At 40.5% G+C, this 21,530-nt stretch overlaps 1 protein-coding gene across 7 annotated transcripts in view; it reads left to right on the top strand.

The window, feature by feature from the left end:
• Positions 1-21,530, top strand: part of ADGRB1 (adhesion G protein-coupled receptor B1) — a 290,949-nt gene that overhangs the window by 112,693 nt on the left and 156,726 nt on the right. For all 7 annotated transcript variants that reach the window (XM_056820734.1, XM_056820738.1, XM_056820736.1 and 4 more), the window contains 9 exons: positions 5,539-5,703; positions 6,289-6,453; positions 11,315-11,479; positions 12,047-12,211; positions 12,829-12,930; positions 13,685-13,791; positions 15,725-15,919; positions 17,481-17,549; positions 18,610-18,718. In XM_056820734.1, coding sequence (XP_056676712.1) covers positions 5,539-5,703; positions 6,289-6,453; positions 11,315-11,479; positions 12,047-12,211; positions 12,829-12,930; positions 13,685-13,791; positions 15,725-15,919; positions 17,481-17,549; positions 18,610-18,718 — 1,242 coding nt within the window. The remainder of the gene's footprint in view (positions 1-5,538; positions 5,704-6,288; positions 6,454-11,314; positions 11,480-12,046; positions 12,212-12,828; positions 12,931-13,684; positions 13,792-15,724; positions 15,920-17,480; positions 17,550-18,609; positions 18,719-21,530) is intronic.

Raw genomic sequence — 21,530 nt, 5'->3', positions numbered from 1 at the left:
ATGGTGACTACTATGTGCCAGATGATTTACAAATTTTATCTTTGATCCTTATAACTGCAATGCTATTATCACCTTTTTACAGTTGAGGAAACCAAGGAAAACAGAACTTAAGTGATTTACTCAAGGTCACTAAGCTAATAAGAATGTTTGAGGTCAGATTTAAATTTAGATTTTCCTGACTCCAAGCTCAGCACTCTAACCACTGCAGCACCAGCTTCCTAGAGATAAAACAGATGAAAAGTAATAGTCCCTGCCCTCAAGGAGCTCACATTCTAATGAGGGAGACAGTATATATAGGAGGTTTTAGCTGCGAGGTAAATGGAAAGGTCCCCTGGTCCTGAGAGTTTAGCAGCAAAGCGGATGGTTTTGCTTCTTCTTAAAAGCAATTTCCTTTGATTAAATCCTATCAGTTTCTATTGAACCGAAGTGCCAAAGATTTTGATGTTAAAAATGTTCTTTTCTAGGTCTTCAGCAGCTGTAGTTTCAGCACCCACGAAAGCATCCCCTAGGGGATTGCTATTCTGGGATAAAGGCTAGAAGCAGGACCTCAGCATCATAGCTGTTGCACAGTTGCCTCGAGGAGTTAGTGAGTTTCCCCTCAAGTTAAGGTTGAATAACTACTGATTGATGGACTATAGAGGAGATTCCTGTTCTGATATGGCCTGTGCTAAAAGAGGGCCATTACCATGTAATAGGCAGAATGCTAGTCTTGAAGGTAGGAGACCTGGTATCCAGGTTCCAACACTAGCTATGTGACACTGGGCATAACCTCTCTGAGATTCAATTTCCTCATCTGTAAAATGGGGAAAATAGGGGGCACTTAATAAATATTTGTTTCTTTCTCTCCCTATTTCCCTCCTTTCCTGCCTCTTCCTTCCTCCCTTTCCTCCCTTCTTTCTTCCTTCTCTCCTTCCTTTCCCCCATCCCTCCCCATCTTTTTCCTTTCTTCCATACTTTCCTTCCTTCCTCCTTCCCTCCCTCTTTCTTCCTCCCTCTCTCCTTCCCTTTCACCCTCCTTCCTTCCTTCCTTCTTTCCTTTCTCCCTTCTCCCTTCCTTCCTTTCCCCTTCCTCTTTTCCTCCTTTTCCCCTTCCTCCTTCCCTCCCTTCCTTCACTCCCTTTCTTCATTCTTCTTTCCCTTCCTTCCTTCCTGCCTTCCTCTCTCTCTCCTTCTTCCATTTTTCTCCTCTTCCTTTACTCCCTCTCTTCCTTCTTTCCTTTTTTCTTACCTTTCTTCCCCACTACCTGCTATCTGCTTCACACATATACAGGATTTTGTGTGCTATTTCAAGAGTTTATTCACAAGGGAAAAGGGTAATAGAAATTCAGAAATAGCACACTAGGGTGCAGGTTCTGACAAGAAATCTGTTCAGCTTAGCTCAGCCTGAGTGTACCCCAAGCGAATCTATCTGAATTTAACTAAAGACTCTGGGAGTTTGGGGTGGGGTACACCTTAGGTTTTCCTGGCTGATAGCTCCACCATCAGGCATCTTGCTCAGTTATGATACAAATATCACCCCCAATGAAGGATGCTTAGCTCTGGCCTGAGTTTCAACCTTGGTCATTAAGGTTGGATAACTATTTGTCAGGTATAAAGGGGATCCTTGCAGAAGTTGACCTTCAGATCCCTCTCAGCTCTGAGATTCTGAGATTTGTTATCTTGTGATGATCTCCCCCAGACACCAGCTCCTCCCCTCAGCATGAGGGGATTTTGACTGGCCACAGAGCATTAACTCTTTACTAAAATTCTCTTAACTGAGGCTCTAGAGGCCTTGAATCTTCCCTATCCTGATCCATTTTTTTTACTCCTTGAACTTAGAAATCTGATACTAATTATTTGTATCTCTTCCTTTTTTATTGCTGCTATATTTAAGAGTTTCTTCTCACTATTACCTACTTTCATCTTTCCCTTTACTTTCTTTTCATGTTTCTCCTTTCTCTTTTCTCCAAATATTCTAGAATTCAAGGACACATTTATTTTTTATAATATCATTTTTTTACCAATTATATGTAATTACAATTTTACACATAAGTTTTCTGAAGTTATATGACCCAAATTGTTTCCCTCCCTCCCTTCTTTCCTCCTTCTAGGGGATGATGAGCAAGTTGATATGGGTTATACATATATTATCACACAAAACATATTTCCATATTATTCATCTTGGTATATAAAACCAAAATCCCCAAATAAAAACCCAAATAAACTAAAGTAAAACATAGTATACTTTGATTTACATTCTGACTTCAACAGTAAAGACAACTTTGAAAACTTTTTTTGATAGATTTTCTTTTTAATTTACCTTAATTTCAAAAAAATATCCCTTTTGGGTATGCTAGGTAGCTCAGTGGTTAGAGGACCAAGCCTGGGGATGAGAGATCCTATGTTCGGATTTCGTTTCAGAAACTTCTTAGCTATGTGACCTTAGACAAGTTACTTAACCCCAATTTCTCAGCCCTTACTACTTTTCTGCCTTTGAACCAATACTTAGTATTGATTCTAAGACAGAAGGTAAACATATTTTTAATCTCTTCTTCCTTCCCTTTGTAGTGAAACATCTCTTACAACAAAGAATTTTTTAAAAATCTATAAAAATCAATACATCAATTAATTAATCAGTTGCCAAAATTTATTAAGTACCCACTGTGTCCTAGAAGCTCTATGAGGTGCTGCAGATATAAATACAAAGACTGAAACACTGCTAACTCTCATGATCTTCCATTATATCAGGAGAGAAAACATATACATATATAATTATATATGGAATAAATATATATTAACCAAGACTGACAGTATATGCAATGTTGCACACCAGTAGTCCCTATAAGAAAGGGAAGGAAAGAAGTTTTCACATCTCTTCTTCAGGACCAAAACCAAATTATAGTTACATAGCACTCGACTTTGGTTTTGTTGTTCTTGCTCTTAACATTTACATTTTTGCAGTCATCCTGTGTATTCTTTCCTGGTCCTATTTACTATGCTCCATATTATTTATGCAAGGTTTCCCATGCTTTTCTGAATTCTGCATATTCATCATTTCTTAGCATGCATTAATATTCTATTACATCTTTGTACAGTGATTAATAGCTAACACTTATATGGTTCTTTAAAGTCCTAGTATGAGGTGCTTTACATATATTATCTTATTTTATTGTCACAACTCGATGAAGTAGATACTATTATTACCCCTATTTTACATGTGAGGAAACAGAGACTGGGAGAGGTTAAATGACTTAAATAAAGAGTGACATAACTTGTAAGTATCTGAGGTCTGATTTGAACTCAGGTCTTCTTGACTCCAGGTCTAGTGCTCTGTGTGCTATGGCGTCACTTAGTTGATTACAATTTATACCACAATTTGTTGATTTATCCTTCAACAGATAGGCATCTTCTTTGTCTCCAGTTCTATACCACAACAACAAAAATTTCTACTAAGAATATTTTGGAGAAGATGGCACTTTCCTATCTTTAACCCCCTTACAGTATAGACTTAGCAGCAGTGTCTCTAGGCACGAGGATAAATTTTTTGGGATTAATTTACAGAATGAAAGGAAGTGAATATGTGGGTTTGGAAATAATACACCGAGTGAAAACTGGATAAAAGTCCTTTGATGGAAACAGGAAAGTTTTGTCTGGAGTAAAGATGATTTAAGGGTAGTATAATAGTTGTCATTAAAAGTTTGAAGGGCTGTAATTTGGAAGAGGATTTAACTTGTTCCCTGCAGCCCCAAAGACCAGAACTGGGGTCAGTTGTGTTGAAATAGATTAACTTGATGTAAGTACAAAGGAAAACTTTTATAACCATTCAAGCTGTCAGAAGGAGAAGTGTGTTGCTTCATAAGGTAGTGAGCTCCCCATTAAGAAGTCTCTGGATGACTGCTTTTCAGAGATAGCTATAGTTTGGGCTATGCCACCTCCGAGGTTCATCATGGCTCTGAGATGCTATGATTCCATGTATATATCAAAGGAATCTCCCCCCCCCCCCGCCCAGATGAAGTGATTTTGAGCTTACTCAATTCTCCCTCACTGAAGTTCTTCCCATCCTTGCCTGACTTTGACCATGATTCTTCCTCAGCCAGGAATGGTACTACCAAAAATGACATTTTCCCTTTAGAGCACTTCAAATTTGAGATTCAAATCCTGGTTTCTCTGGATTTAACATACTGGACTATTCTTTCCATTCCAGGTTTTAGACTTGACTAATCAAGAAAGCACCCAAAGAATAATCAATTAGCTAATACCAAGGTCAATGTCAAATTGGATGGAGGTCTCTGGTGGAGTGTCCCAAGAAATTGTGGTGCTTAGCATTTGTATCAGTGACATGACTTGAATAATTGTGTAGATGGCAGGTTTATTACATTTATAGGTGACCAAATACTGAAAGGGACAAAAGAACAAAGGTCAAAAAATCTTTCATTGATCTGGAATGGAAAACTAGATAAAATCAGATAAAATTTAATGGAGATAAATGTAAATATCTGTCCTAGATTTTTAAAAAAATCAACTCTAGAAACATAACATGGGAAGGTATATTTAGATAATAGTGAGTAGGACACTGATCTAAAGGTTTTAATGGACTTTAGGCTACATTCAAGTTAATATTATGATATGACAGTCAAAAAAGATCATTAAGATTTATGTCTAGGACTGGAGAGTCAGGCTGAGGTTGGTGGGGGGAGGTATTGTGACAATTCCACTGTACTTTTCCTTGATCAACTGTGTTTAGAGAACTGTATTCAGTTCTTTTTTAGGAAGGTCAAATTAAAGTTCACCCAGGAAGACAGTAATTAATGTGGCAAACCATGCCATAGAAGGATCATTTGAGGGACCTGAAGCTGTTAAGCTTGGTGAAGAGACACCTTAGTGGGAACAAGAAGATTGTCTTCAAATATTTGAGGGACTGAAGAAGGATTATATTTGTTCTGCTTGGGCCCAGAGGACAGAACTAGGAACAGTGAGTGGAAGTTACAGAGAAGCAGATTTAGGCTTACTCTACATAAAGATTTCCTACTAATTAGAGCTATCTAAAAGTGGAATGAACTGTCCCAGTAGGTCATGAGTTCTTTTTCTGCACAAGTCATCAAGCAAAATCAAGACCACTTGTCAGTGGTGTTTGAGAGAATTATTGTTGAAGTATAGCTCATATTGGTCTTTGAGCTCCCTTTTGAGGTTCTATGAAAGTACAAAAGGCTGAAGAAATTCCATTTATTTGTTAACATCTCTTCCTCCTCCTCTTTCTCCAGATCCTTTGCTTTTTCCTCTTTTTCTTCCATCTCCTCTTCTTCTCTCCTCTAATTTCTTCTGTTTATTCTTTTTCATTTCCCTTATTCTCCTCCTCTTTTTCTCCTCTTCTTATTACTATTATGACTACTGTAATCATCATATTCATCCATTGACTCCTGAGCACTCTTATACACCTGTCTTCTGAGCCTGACCATCATCTCATAATTCTCATGTGTAAAAGTCTCCTACTGAGCTTCCCTGAAGTCTTTCTTGCTGCCTTTGGCCAGAAATTGACTTTAATATCCCATGACCCAACAGGAGATCCTGCAGCAGAAGAATGGTCCCCGTGGAGTGTCTGCTCAACTACCTGTGGCGAAGGGTGGCAGACGCGGACCCGTTTCTGCGTTTCCTCATCCTATAGCACCCAGTGTAGTGGACCCCTGAGGGAGCAGAGGCAATGTAATAACTCAGCTATCTGTCCAGGTAAGTCTTCTCTCTGATGAATATTAGAATATAAGATCCTCTAGTTCAAGAAAAACCTCAACTCTTGATTTCTGGTACATTGTCTTGGAGTAGAAAGACATGGCCCCTGTCCTTTGGGGAGACATAAATGCTGCCTTTCAGCTCTCCTTGGGATGCTGGTTTGAGGAGGAAACCCAGTATGGTGTACTTTAATAAAGATATTTTATTTTTACCAATTACATGTAATAAATTTCCAAATAAATTTCCCAAAGTTATAGGATCTAAATTATCCTCCTTCCTCCTTTCTCTCTCTCTTTCTGGAGCTGGTAAGCAATTTGATCTGTATTATCATGCAAAACATATATGGTATACTTTCACACCAGGACAGAGTTCATCATACATTGTCTTGGTTTGATCAGAGAGGTGAACTGAATCAAGGAAGGTTTTCTGATGACAGTTAGTTTTCAAGAGGCAAAGGGAGTTAAGGAAGGAACAGCCTGACTTTCATGAATAGTGTGCAGACTTCCTTGAAAGGAGTTGTAGTTACAATTGGTAATGTTGTAGATGCAAGAGAATCTCCTGATGACCTCAGCCTTTTCTTCACAGTTCATGGGACTTGGGATGAGTGGTCACCCTGGAGTCTGTGTTCCTCTACTTGTGGGAGGGGATTCCGGGACCGTACCCGCACCTGCCGCCCACCTCAGTTTGGAGGCAACCCTTGTGAAGGTCCAGAGAAACAGACCAAATTCTGCAATATCGCCCTGTGCCCTGGTAAGTTGGAGGAAGAGAGTGCCCTTAGTCAGGGAGAGGGGCTGTTCTGGCCAAGATGGGGTGGTCAATGGAAATAGGGCAGAGCCAATCAATAAGCTTTGAGTGGGGCTTGCATAGAGGCAGAGATAAAGACTGGATGACCCTTTAGAAATACTCTGACAGAGGTAGAACTGTGGGAATAGAAACACAGAAGAAAAACAACTGCTTGATCACATGGTTCGATGGGGATATGACTGGGGATGTAGACTCTAAACAGTCACTTTAGTGCAATTAAGAATAATATGGAAATAAGTCTTGATCAATTATATATATATATATATACATATATATATACATATATATAAAACCCAGTGGAATTGCACATTGGCTATGAGGGGGGGAGGGAAGGGAAAGAACATGAATCATTTAACCATGGGAAAATATTCTAAATTAATTAATTAAATGAAAATTTTCAATTTAAAAAAAAGAAATACTCTGATATCAGGGGCCTCTCTTTCATGTATTTCTTGTACCCTTGTGAACCAGGCCTGTTCATTTCATCAATTCTATTCATGACACCGCAGTATCCCTCTAAGAGAGAGAGAGATGTTGATATTGACTGGCAAGTGGGAATTGAATTTGCAGTGGTCATTGTACTTAGTGGTCAAAGCCATGGGAACCGAGTATATTGCTGTCTGAGTGTTCTGACTTAGAAGATATAAAAGTTCTTTGGATATGATCTATGGATAATTGCAGATTAACACAGGGAAACCTTATTTGACCAAAGGCTACAAGTGGGAGCCGGACATAGCTGATCTCCATCTTCTTTACCATCATGGTGCTCAAACCCATCATCATCATCCGATCACCACCATCTTTCTTCTGTTTCATTTTTGTCTATGTATCTCTAGCATGTCCATGGGGACTGGTGAAAGGAAGAAATGAATAAATTTGGGGAAAATGTATAAGTATGTACAGATATATTTACATATATGCTGAATTCATTATTTTTAATCTTATCTATGCTTTGATATTAACCAAATAGAAAATCTACAGATATTTCTTTTCACTTAATACCTTATGGATCTATTTGGGGAAAATTTATTCATTTCTTCCTTTCAGTGGTACATTGGAATGCTTAATAAATGTTTGTTGGATCATTGACTATCTTTTGTCATTACCAGAGTAACATCGCCATCACCAACATCATTCATTTATTCAATTCATTCATCTTTTACCCAAACTTTTAAGGGCCTTCTGTGTGTCAGACATTGTGCTAGGTATTGAACTATATTGGCTCAAGCAAAAAGAGTCCTTCCATCATCATTAACTTTACAGCTCTCAGGACCTTTACAAACACCATCCTTATCTAAAGGCCTAGCATTCTTTTCCAGATAATGAACTATTTAGCATAAGAGACATTGTGGTCCAGATAGCATGCATGAGTAGGCCTACTGAAAGTGGCAAGTAGGGTTGTGGGAGTGAAGTTACTTAAGGAAGATCCCAATGCAGAAGTGAGATGGAAAGACAGAGGAATATCCCTTTCCTCCATTTTTACTTTCTCCTGAGCTTTTTCTAGTCTAGTTCCCCTCTCCTTGAACCAGCTAGGCCCATCTCCAAGAAGGTAGACAATGAGACAGTTTCTCTTGAGACAGGTAACCCATCAGCTCTCGATGCTGATATTAAAGGTGAAGGACTGGAACCTTTGGGCTTTCCCAGATGCCATGGGCATGATTTTATGCAGTCATGATCTTCACTTGTTTCCTTAACAAAAAGAAAGCAGAGAGAAATGGCTTAGAGGAAAAGAAGTAGCTTTAAAAATAGCCATGGGGATTAAGCAGGCTCCTGGCCAGCTCTGCAAACTGCTTTAATACAAATGTTCTGCTCCTCCCTGCCCCCTCTACCTCTGGCTGCTGAGAAATCCTCCTTAGATGTCTCTCCTTGTCTCTCTATATGGCCAGTGATCCTCTCTTTATCTTTGAGTCTTGTCTCTCCCTTTCTCTCTGTCTCTATTTCTTAATGTATCTCTTACCTATATTCCCATTTCTTAGTCTCTGTGTCTGTTTTTCTGACTCACATTCTCTATCTTTCATCCATCCTTCTCTCTGTCTCTTTCTCTGCTTCCATCTCTATCTGTTTTTCTGTCTTTTTGTCTGTCTATCTCTGTGACTCTCTGTGTCTCTCTGTCTCTCCATCCTACTATCATGGATCACTTCTCCCTCTATTCCCCAATCCCCCCATGCCCCAGGCTGCCAATTTCACATTTAGGTCTCTCGGGCTGTCTTCCATGTTTGTCCCTATAGATTTAGAATAATTTGCCAAATTGGTACTCGTTCCACCAATAGCTCCTCATGGTCCTGGTCACTGGGTACTTGGTGCTGAGGTTTGAATCCTTTCCATTCTGGCTTATCATTTCTGCTACAGGGTCAGGCATGAAATAATTAGAGATTCCCCCTCCATCATCTTCTAATTCTTATCTGTGTAGCCTTTCACTTGGAGTACAAGAACCTGTCTCTGATATCCACTATCAGAGGGTTCTCAAAGGCAGGGATATCCAGAACTGCCTTAAACCCCATAAACTTTAATCAATAGCATGAGGGAGCCATCCTAGAAGATTCTTATTCTGGGACCTGTTTCTATTCTTATTCTTAAAAGAAACACACCTAGAACTGGGTCTCAGACTAGCTCCTAACAACTCCAAGGATCAGGGGAGATAGGAAACTAACTGATAGGCCAGTCTTTGGGATTTCATGGATATTCCTGTTCCTAAGCTCAGTCTTTGTTCTTCCTCTGGCTTCACATAACCTCTAATTTAGTTCCCTTCAAGGAGCCTCAGTTTGATTTATGTCTCTCACCTCTAAAAACTACTCCCACTTGTCTCATCCTTTTCCTCCTGAGGGAGAGTTTGCTACAGAAGCAACAAATTCCATTTGATGCTAGTGGCAATCTGCTGCTGCTGGATATGCTGCTGATGGTGGTAGTGAAGATGGCATTATAGTGATGGCAATGGTAACAGTGACCCAGCCAATGAGGATGACAGTGGTAATTGTTAATGGAGATATCGGTGGTAATGATAACAGAGACATGATAGTGATGGTAGCCATTGCCATGGTGGTAATGTTGATGGTGGGTATGTTGTCAAAGGTGATGATAATGATCGAGACAATGGGAATGGTAGGAATGATGAGGACAGTAGTATTTCTGATGGGGGTGATGGTGGTCATGATGATAATGTTGATGGCGTTTGTGGTGGTAACAGTGTTGGTTATGATGGTGATAATAGGTGTGCTGATATAAAGTCAGAAATGTTCGATGTTTTATAGCAACCGGAGTGCCCAAAGATCTCAACAGATTGGAATTATAGGCCATATTTAATAAGAGCATATTTAATAGAGGTAAATATAAAGTCATACCACTGAGTTTTTTTTTATTTTATTTTATTTTTTTAATTTAAACCCTTACCTTCCATCTTGGAGTCAATACTGTGTATTGGCTCCAAGGCAGAAGAGTGGTAAGTGCTAGGCAATGGGGGTCAAGTGACTTGCCCAGGGTCACACATCTGGGAAGTACAACTGAGTTTTTAAAGCCAACAATTCCACAAGTATAAGATGGAGGAACATGAATAGCTAACAGTTCAGTTAAAAACCTTTTAGTGGTCTGCAAGTGAAACATGAATCAATAGTGGGATAAGACAGCTAGAAATGTTAATGAACTCTCATTAACAGACAAATAGTATCTTCAGCCAGGCAGTTGATAAATACCCACTATATTTTTCCTTGGCCCTTTGTGGGAAGCAAGGTTAGGAAGGGTTTTGATGTACTGAAAAACATCCAGGGGAAAGTGACAAAGTTGATGAAAAGACTGAAGCCTATGTCGTTTGAAAAATAATTAAAAGAAGTAGGAATGTTTAACTTGGAGAAGAAGAGACTCAGGGAGAACATAATAATTTGTCTTTAAGTATTTGAAAGTTTGTCTTATGGCTGATGAATTGAATTTGTTCACTTTGGAGAGGGCAAAACCCAAACAAGTGGCAGGAATTTGTGAGCAGCAACTGAAGTCATGAAAGAAGGAAAAACTTCCTTAAAAACATTTTTTGGGATGGCAGAATTGGACCTGTGTTTTCATTAATATAGAAAACTACTGGTCAGGACCTTTCAATATCTTCTCCAGAATTTAAATTTTAGAGTTGCTTAGAGTACTGAGAGTGGTTAATGATTTATCTAGTGTCACACAGTCACCATTTGTCAAAGGCAGGACTTGAACACAGATTTCTCGTGGCCTAGAGGGTGCTTCTCTATATGCTGTGTCACACTGTCACCACCAACAAGGCTACCCAAAAGTAGAATGAACTTCCTCAGAAGTCAATGATCCTTCTTCCCCAAGGAAATAGTCAAGGATGGATTGGCTGACCATTTGTGATATGTTATAAAAGTGATGCCTTCTTAGATATGGGTTGCACTAGACGTCTTCTGAATTACCTTCTAGCTTAGAAATTCCATAATATTGACCTTTGAAATAGAAATCTTCTTGATTGAAAGGCAGGTCAGATCCCCAGCTTGTTTCTTGCATCTTGGCTTATCCTGAAAAAACCTCTCTCTCTTCATGTCTCTACCACACCTTGGGGTACTCTGCCCCTGGTTACCTTTCCTTTGATAGCCAATTACTCTGGCTGCTTGGCCCCTTACTTTTGACCTCCCTCAGATGGGTCTGACCCTTCTCATCCTATTCCAGTTTTTCTAAAACACTACTGAGATACATCAGAATGGCCAAAGCCATCTGTGCAACTTGGCAGCCTCAAATGCTCTTCCACCAGGGATGGTAAGCCCAAGAAAGGTATTCATGCTCTGTGTTCTGTCCCTTTTTCTCCCCCCGGGCCGGGCAGTGGATGGCAACTGGAATGAGTGGTCAAGCTGGAGTTCCTGCTCATCCAGCTGTTCCAATGGCACCCAGCAGCGTACAAGAGAGTGCAACGGACCCTCTTACGGAGGGGCTGAGTGCCAGGGCCACTGGGCTGAGACTCGAGACTGCTTCCTCCGGCAGTGCCCAGGTCAGTATCCATCCCCCAATGGGAGGCTCAGAATAGTCAGAAGGGAGGGCCAAGGTGGGATGGATTAAGTTCATGAAGGTAAATTTTTAGTTTGGGCTGTGGAAAGTGAGTCCTCAGCCTAATAGACCGAGCTGGGACTTAATCTTCTCCTGTTCTAGCCTTTGATTCTCTGCATTTCTCTTTCTCCACTATTTGTATCCTTTGTATCTTCCTATCTTTATGTCTTTTTTATTTGTTGGCTGGTTTATCTTTTTGGGCATCTGCCTTGGTGTTTCTCTGCTTGTTTAACTGTGACTGTCCCTGTGGCTCCATGCCTTTCTATCCCTCTGTGTTCTTGGGTCTCTAATGCCTCTCTTATCTTGCATCTATTGCCTACATTTGCCATGTATTATTCTACTCATCTGTTCTCTTTCTCCATCTCTTCCTGTGTGTCTCCATATCTTTGGGTCTCTCCTTCTGTCCACTTCCATATTTATGCCTCTGCTTTGTTGCCTGTTTGTTTGTTTGTTTGTTTTTGTTTGTGTGTGTGTGTGTGTATTTCTATGTTGTCATATTTTACTCTCCCAGTGGATGGCAAGTGGCAAGCCTGGGGCACCTGGGGCAGCTGCAGTACTACATGTGGTGGGGGTACCCAGAGGCGTGATCGAGCCTGCCATGGCCCTTTCTTTGGGGGTGAGGCCTGCCAGGGTCCCAAGGAGGAGTACAGACAGTGCAGCCAAAGGAGGTGCCCTGGTGAGTCATATTCCCTTCTAGGTACCCATCTCCCTCCTCCCACCTCCCTCCTCCTATTCCTGCCCATTAACTTCAGTTTTCTTCCCCCCCCCTTCCCTATCACTTAGAAGAATTCCTTAGAGATATATGGAGAGATACTTGGTTTCCCTCAATATTTCTGCCTGATATTTTATGCCTGTGGCTGCTAGAGAATTGAGCCCAGGACCTTGTTGGTTCTACTCTAGTCCCACAGAGGTAAAAGGGTGACCAGGACAACTCCATGGCTGTTTAGGAACTCCTGAGATATGGTTTTGCCAAGTTATAGCAGCATAGGGGTAAAATGTAGGGCTGATGGGGTTTGGCCACCTCTTAAACTCTCTAACAAGAGTCTGGGAACTGAATGAGGGCTCAGTCTATGACCAGATTTGGGGCTCAGCATGGAGTTAGGATTGAGGGTCATGCTACAAATGGGGAGCCATTATTCTTAGTGTATGGATGACAGCTCAAATTAGACTTCAGTTAATTGAGCCAAACTCCAGCCCATTCCCTGTGTTCTCTTCCTTTCACTTTTCTTTTTTCTGAGTATAACTGAGGAACACTCTACTTTCATTTTATCTATCTCTTGCTTTTTTTGGTAGAGCCTCATGAAATCTGCTATGAAGATAATGCAGGTTCTATGGTCTGGAAGGAGACCCCAGCTGGGGATGTGGCTGCCATACGGTGTCCCCGAAATGCCACAGGTATGGATCTCTAGGTGGTGCCAGGCACTGAGGGATGGGCCCGGCTTCTTGTCCAACCAGTTGTAGAATCATAGACTCAAAGTGAGAAAGGACTTCAGAGGGAATCCAATCTAACGTCCTTCCAAACTCAGGAAATCCTTCTACGTCCCTGCCCAATAATTTTTCAGCTTTCCCCCCCATTTATTGATAGATAGCTCCAGTTGTTAGAGTTTTTTCTTAAGCTGAATAGAATCAGCCTCCCTATAATGTCCCTCACTGATCCTACTTCTACACTTGGAAGCCATAACAAATAAAATTGTTCTCTTCTCCAAAAAGCTGCTGTACTGGAGAGGTAGTGGAGGGAGGAGAGAGAAGGAAGACAGGGCTGAAGTCTGTCCTTTAGAGAGTATGCGGTCTTAAGAAACACTGAGAACTACCCCGTTGAAAATAAGGATGCCTAGCATTTAGTTAACATCCTATACTTTTCAGAGTTATTTTTGAAAGAAATAGGGGTCAAGGGGAAGGACAGACAGCCCTTGCCTGGAAACCAGGATGCCTGGATCTGGTCACCTTGTTGTATGAGCTTTTCTTCCATGGACTCACTTTTTCCCTCTGTAAAACTAAGGGGTTGGACTTCAAAATCTTTAAGGTCCTTTCCAACTTCATGAGTCTATGGTTCTATGATGGCGCACTAAAGAAGGGGACTGGATGAGATGACGTCTGGGGAGAGCTTTGAGACATAACCTTTCCTTCCCTTCCCCTAATCCCATCTCAGGCCTCATCCTAAGGAAGTGTGTGCTGGATGAGGAAGGCGTCGCCAACTGGGAGCCCCCCACTTACATCAAGTGTGTTTCCATCGACTACCGGAATATCCAAATGATGGTGAGGGACCAATGATTCCTTGGTGGGGACCTCCATCCTTCTTTGACCCTGACTCAGTTTCTCCCTGCCCCTCACCCATGTCCAAGAGAGATTTAGTCAGATCCTCTATCACAGTCTGTCCACTCACTGGGCTCAAGAGCAAATCCTGAAATTTCCTGAAGCTATACATACCAGAAAGAATTCTAGGCAGCAGACCTGAAGGTGAATCCCTGTGTTTGATCTTGGATAAGTCATTTGACCTCTGGGCCTTAGATTTCTTTCCTGTAAATGAGGAGTTTGGGCTGGAATGGTCTCTGAGGTCCCTTTCAGCTCTATCATTGTATGTATCAAGATTCCCTTCTAGCTTTGAAATTCTACATTCTAGGACCTAACTTTGTCATTCTGCATATTGCATTGCCTGTTATTACCTCATTGTGTGTCTTTGGGCAATTCATTGCATTTGGGCCAGACAATCTCTACAAGCTCTTCCAGTTCCAACATTCTAAATATATGAATATATTAGGGTATGCCACTAGTGATCTTGGGCCAGTGATTCCCCTTCTTCTAGGACTCAATTTTACCTCATCTATAAAATGAAAAGGTGTGACTAAATGGTCTTTAGGGTAAGTTCCAGGCCTGATAGTCTTTGGTGTTGTAATTTAGTGAATTCCCACTGCCTGAACTTTGCTTACCCTACTCTTTACACCAGGAATGCCCTCTCCTGTTCACTCTGCCTCTCTACCTGTTATTAAGATGCAGATTCAGCCCCACTTACTCTGGGAAGCCTTATCTTTCTGCTTTAGCACACTCTAACTAAACTTCCCTGTCTTTTATTCCTGCTGGTTCCTTTATCTCTGCCTCTGTCTCATATTTCCTTCTCAATTCCTGTTACCCTCTTCCCTTCTGTTTCCCCCTCTCCTTCTATCCTTTCTCATTTCCCATACCTCCAGTCTTTGACTTTGTAAAGGGGATCCCTGTTCTGGATAGGATATTGAACTAGATAAACCCTAAGAACCTTTCCATCGCTAGAATTCTGGGAGCTTGTGGAAAGGGTGGTGGGATGCAAGTTGATAGTTCTGGATGCTATTCCCACCTCTGCTGCTGAATAGCTGTGTGACCTCAGTCAAGTAAGCTAATTTGAGGGTTGGGAATCAGTTTCCTCATCTGTAAAATGAAGGGAATGGACACAGTGATCTTTAGGGTCCTCTCCAGATCTAAAGTTCTGTAATTCTAGGATTCTTTCCCTTTCTCCCTCTTTGTTCCCCTTTCTCTTTGTCCTCTAGATTCTGTGTCCTCTCTTCTCTATCCCTCTCCTCTCTCCCTCCATGACCCTTCCTCAAAATCTTTCCTTCCTTTTTTCCCTGAGGACCAATGCAAAGTAACTTTCAGTTTTTAAATTGTCACTCCATGATTCCCTTAGATCCCTATACCTGTTTCCCCATGAGTGTTCTCTATTCCATTTCTCTGGGGCACAGATAGGAACTGGTAGCAAGTTTACCTTTGGAGAGGGCAGGATAGTCCTTTTCCTGACTTCCCCATATGAGGTTCTGATGGGTCTAATGGTCTCCACCAGATCTCCTCTGCCCATTTGCTCAAAAAAATCAAAGGGTATTTCTTAGTGTGGCCATTTGGGGACTTGAGATCAGCTGCTGTTGTTTCTCAGAAGCTCTGTTTCTCAAGGCTTCAAAGCATAGAAACCTTAGGCCCTTTGAAATTCCATCTGATTGGACTGTCAGGCCAGAGAGAACCTCGCCAGGAAGAGAGGGACTCAACAGTCCCTGTGGAATCTTCATAAAGAATCTAAATAACCTGTCAAAGAAGCTGTCTTTGTGCTTGGGAGATGGGACTAGATGACATCGAAGGTCCCATATAGCTGGAGACTATGATGCTGAGAATTGGTTTGCCAAATCATCACATCCAGCCTCCTGCCTCTAATATTCTCGTGCTTCCACAGACCCGGGAACACCTGGTAAAGGCTCAGCGGGGGATTCTAGTTGAAGATGTGTCAGAAGTGATCCAGACACTGGTGGAGATCTCTCAGGATGGGACAAGCTACAGTGGGGACCTCCTCTCCACCATTGACATGCTAAGGAATATGACTGAGATCTTCCGGAGAGCTTACCACAGCCCTACCCCAGGTGATGTTCAGGTAAGGGGCTTGGAGAAAAGTCTTCTTGGGCATTTGGGGATCAAGAGTAAGGAACTGAAATATACCCCTCTAGTGAGCAGTGTAGACAATTGTAAAAACAATATCTCTGCCATTCCTTCATTTCCATGACAATGCCAGTTATTACCACCAACATTGATATACCACATGCCAACAACATGAGACCATTGCCACCTATCACCAACATCATTAAAACACTAGCCCTGTAATTAACCTCGCTAGTATCACCATCATGTTTACATGTCATCTCCAACAAAATGTTAAGTTTATTGAAGGATTATTTCATTGTTGTCATTGCCTAGCATAGTGTTTGGCACATTATCTTTAAAAAACCCTTACCAAGTATCAATTGTAAAGCAGGAGAACAATAAGGGCTAGGCAATTGGGATTAAGTGGTCATATAGCTAGGAAGTTTCTGAGACCAGATTGGAATGCTGACTTCAGGCCTAGCTCTCTATCCACTGCATTACTTAGTTGTCCCTAGTTGGCATATTTTAGGAGTTTACTAAATACTTATTAAATTGTTGATCATCACAGTTTGTTACTGCCATAACATCAATAACTTGCATTTCAATCAATCACTCAGTATTCATCAATCACCTACTATGTGCCAGCCACTTATAAATGCTTTAAGTTTTGCAGAGCTCTTTACATATATCTTGTTTGTTCAAAAGAGAAAACATCATAATCAGTACTGAAATCACATCATTATCCCTACTATTACTGTGAAAAGCCACCATCTTTTCATCAACATTGCTTTGATCAACATCATCATAGTTAGTCAATAAACATCTATTAAGTGATTCCTATGCTCCAGGCACTGTGCTAAGTGCTGTGGATGCAAAAGAGAAAATAAAAAAGCCTTGAGGAGTTTGAGGAATGGAGGAAAACAGCATACAAAAGGAATCTGAAAAGCAGGTGGGGAGTTACTGGTAGGAGGCATAATGGAGAAATCCAAAGGGTGGGAATTGAAGATCACCCTCATTATTGCTATAACCAGCACTGTGGTTGCTCTCACTATTAACCTCACTATTATGTGGTGTTATTGCCATCATTATCAGTATCAGAGTTGCTGTCACCCTCAACACAGCCATGACCATAGCAAATACCATTACCATCACCAACACCAGTATCATCCATCATCAATACTATCATTTCTCTCATCAGACTCCCTCATTACCATTACCATAATCACTATAACTCTTATCATAGGGCAATTATAACCATTGACATCATCATTAGCACCAGCACCGATGCCGTCCCTGTCAACATAACAACCGGTACCATCACCATCACTGTCATCATTACCTTGTCTTCCATCATCCTTTGATCTCCTGAGGACTTGAGGTTATTTGTCTGTTGCTCTGTGTCTCCCACAGCCTCCTATATAACTGTCTTCACTTGGAGATCATTCATCAGAGGCTAAGTGAGATGAGAAAAACAGATCCACTAAATTGTGCTTAAGGGGTATGTCCCAGTTGTGACAAAGTCAAAATTAGATGTCAACCTCCCTAGGATCTTACTCTCTCCCTCTTTCTTCCAGAACTTTGTCCAGATTATAAGCAACTTGCTGACTGAAGAGAACCGAGACAAATGGGAGGAGGCCCAGCTGGTATGGACTGAAAACAAACAAGCCCTATTCCTTTTCCCCAAATCCTTAACTAACTGGAGAAGGAGTCTAAAAGTCTTCCACAGGATCTAACCCCCATTATCCTTCTCTAGACACATGCTTCACCAGAAATAATCCCTACTCTTATTCATTCCTCTACCCAAGTGGCCATGTATAGAACCAACTTTCAATTTTCCACATATAGAAATAACCCTTTACAAATTTTTTAATCCAGAAGGAGCCCTGCTCTTTCTTCTGCCAGCTAGATCCTGGACACTGTAAGCTCAGAAACTACCAGCTCATTAAAATATAATTTGAGATCTAATCAAACAGGAAAGATGATTAAAGTTGGTTGGCAAAGTAATTAATTATAGGATATAATTCAATAGCCAAAAAGGTACAGTTTTTGAATGACCTGATACATCTTAAATTATGTAGATTTGTTTTTATTTTGTTTATCCTTTTTGTTCCCTTTTTATTTTGTTGGGGGAAATTATTCCTTAGTTTTATTTTATGAAGGGGATGAGATTTCCTTTGTACCCTGAAAGGTAACTTTAGTTGCATCAATTCATATGTAACATATGTAAATATATACATATGCACATATGTAAAAAGTCTCTGAAGATTGGCATACCTTATTTCTTGACTGTTTAAGTCAGAAATGAATGAGAGGTAATGGAGCTTAGTCAGGAGACATGATTCTTGGAAATATCGGAAGGGTTCTTATAGGGCTCAGATTATTCTGCTTATCCCAAAAGGACAGAATTAGGAACCAATGCTGGTTTGGGGGGGGGGATATCACAAGAAGACAGGTTTTCTCTCAGAATGTGGAAACATTTTCTAATAATTAGTTGTGCCTGAAAGTAAAATGGGCTACTTCTAGAGAGATTAAGTTCTCTATCATTGGTTTTGAAGAGCAGACTAGATCACCACTTATTGGTGAAGTCTTGGAGGGGTTTGGTGGGAATACATTGGATGGGAATTGGACTAGATGACCTCTGAGGTGTCTTCTATTTCTGAGAAACTGCCCTTCTGTACTTTTATCCCATCTCCAACTCATCAGATGGGCCCTAATGCTAAGGAGCTCTTCCGCCTGGTAGAGGACTTTGTCGACGTCATTGGCTTCCGTATGAAGGACTTCCGAGATTCCTACCAAGTGACAGACAATCTGGGTGAGCTTTTCTTTCTCTCTGTCCTGCCTCTTTCCTTCTTTATTTCCTCTCATTTTCTAAGTCTAGTCTTGGTAGTATATAAATAAATTATCATAAGCAGGATATTTACCATTTCTCAAGAACTGCTCCCCCCACCCCAGATCCAGTCCCTTTATCCCTCTCTAATGAGCCAAAACAAAATCCATAGTTGGATCATAGGTTCTCAGAGTTAGGAAGGAGCTGTCCAACATATTTATGAATAGGAAATCTCCCTTCCAACATCCTGGAGTGAGTAGTCATCCAGCCTCCATTTGAAATCCTTTTTGTAAAGAGTTTTCAAAAAGCATATTTGAACCCTTCTTCCTTTATTCTACTGACACCAGACTCTGGGGATACTTGATTTCCTCCTAAAAACTCACTTCTGCCACCAGCTTGAAATCTTCCTTTTTCCTCTCAGCATTCTAGTGGCAGAAAAATCTGACATCAGAAGATCAGAATTTAAATAAACCCACTAACTATTTGTGTGGTCATGGGTAGGCCAATTCACATCTTCTGTCCTCAGTTTCCCTCTCTAGAAAACTGGGTTAATGCTATTCATCTTTGCCTCATGGAGTTTTGGGAACAAAGTATTTTGAAAATGTAAAAGTGCTCTAGAAACAGGAAATTATTTTTATAAGAGGATTTTGTTGAAATCTAAAGGGAAATTGATAATTATATTTTACATATCAAGAGTATTTTAATGTTTAAAAATCACTGGTCCTCAAAGCAACCCTGTGTGGTAAAGTGAGAAAGCATTACTGATACACTTTAGTCATTTAAAAAATATTTGTTGATTATCTTCATTTTATAGGAGCAGAAACTGAGCATAGAGTTGAAGTCATTTGCTGTTACACAGGAAAAAAAAAAACAGTGCTTAATTCCAGCTTCCTTGACCCAAAGACTACTTCGTGTCTTTCCCCTGAAGCTACTGCTATTTTCAAGAACTAACTGGCCCTATTCTGGCTCATATTTTGGCCTAGTTGCAAGTGTCCATAAGAGGGAGGAAATAAGATTTCCAATGATGTCTCTCATCGAATTCTTATTCCCTTGCTTCCCCAGTGATGCCATGCAGGTCCCCAATCCCCCATCACTTTGCTTGGATTGTTCCTCACTCAGTGTGTTAATTGGTGACTCTTTGGGACAGCTCCTATCTCTTTTTTGGAATATTGGTCTCTCCTGAGCCTGGTAGAGGCTGTTACCACTTTTACTACTACTGCTTTTGCTGTCTGAGGAATTTTATGAGCTCCCCATTACCAAGTGTCTTCAAACAGCCTGGATGACTCTGTAGAGGGATTTCTGTTCAGAGATGGGGTCCTTCTGACTTGGGCTGGATATTTTCCAAAGCTCTTTACAAAAGATTAATATTCTGTGATTCAATTCAAGTAAATAATAGGGTTTTTTCATCCTTATCATCTGTCTTAGAATTAATATTACATGTCAATTCCAAGGCAGAAGGGCAGTAAGGACTAGGCAATTGGCATTAAGTGACTTGCCCAGGGTCACCCAGCTAGGAAGTGTCTGAATCCAGATTCAAACCCAGGACCTCCCTTCTCCAGGTCTGACTGAGCCACCTAGATTCCCTAATTAAATTATAATTTAAAAATATTTACTAATGATAATTTACCTACTATATACAGAGTATTGTGTTTGGTACATACATAGATATATACTAGCCATTCTTTCATTCACTTAGGTTGACATCCTTGACTCTTTGCTCTTTCTGACACAATATGTCCAATCAGTTACCAAACTTTGGATTTCTTCCCTTGAATCTGTTCTTTTCTAGTTATAGCCCTAATCCTGACCCATATTTCCACTCCTATGGAGTATTTCAATAGTTTCTTAATTGGTTTTCTAGAACTAGCTTATCCCCTTTCCAATCCATCTTCCACAAATATTCCTAAAATATAACTCCTCTGAACAAGCATCTTAACTGGCCACTTATTTCCTCTAGGATAAAATAAAAACTCTGTTTGACTTGTAAAGCCCTTCAGAATCTAGCTTTGAATCACCTTTCTGGCTCATTTCATAGAAATCTTCTTCAAATAATCTACATTCTATTTACAATCGATACCTTGGCTCTTTCCTAGACTCAGCTTTCCATCTCAAGCCTTCATGTTTTTGCATGGTGGGCTATCCCCTATTCCTAAAATGTCCTCTTTCCTCCTCTTCCCATCCTCAAATTCTTACTTTGCTTTATGAATCAGCTCGTGTCATCCCCTACAGGAAGTCATCTCTGCTGACCCCCTTCTACTAATTCATAATACTTTCTCCCTTCTCAAATTATAATGTATGTAAATATATGTGGGTATATACAAAGTATAATATATGTGCATACATATAGATAGATTTATTTGCACATTGTATCCTCTTAGTAGAATATTAACTCCCTGAAGACAGGAGCTTTTTTGTTTTTTCATTTTGTCCTTATATTCCTAGTGCTCTGAATGTAGTAATTGCTTAATAATAATTGAATTGACCCAGGTTAAATGTAGGCAGCATTGATCATATGAGATAATGTATATTAAGTGCTTTAAATGTCTTATAAATGATAGCTATCATTATTATTTGGCAGCTAGGTGGTGTAATGAATGGAGTGCTGGGCCTAGTCTAAAGAAGACCCTTTTTTTGAGTTCACTTATGAGCTGTGTCATCCTGGGCAAGTCATATGACCCTGTCTGCCTCAGTTTCCTCATCTGGGAAATTGAACTAAAGAAGAAAATGGAAAACCCCTCTGTTAACTTTGCCAAGAAAACCCTAAATAGGGACATGAAGAGTCAAGCACAACTGAAAA

The sequence above is a fragment of the Monodelphis domestica genome, chromosome 3 (genome assembly GCF_027887165.1).
Source record: "Monodelphis domestica isolate mMonDom1 chromosome 3, mMonDom1.pri, whole genome shotgun sequence".
Lineage (NCBI taxonomy): Eukaryota > Metazoa > Chordata > Mammalia > Didelphimorphia > Didelphidae > Monodelphis > Monodelphis domestica.
This window is presented reverse-complemented; position numbering and strand designations above follow the sequence as displayed.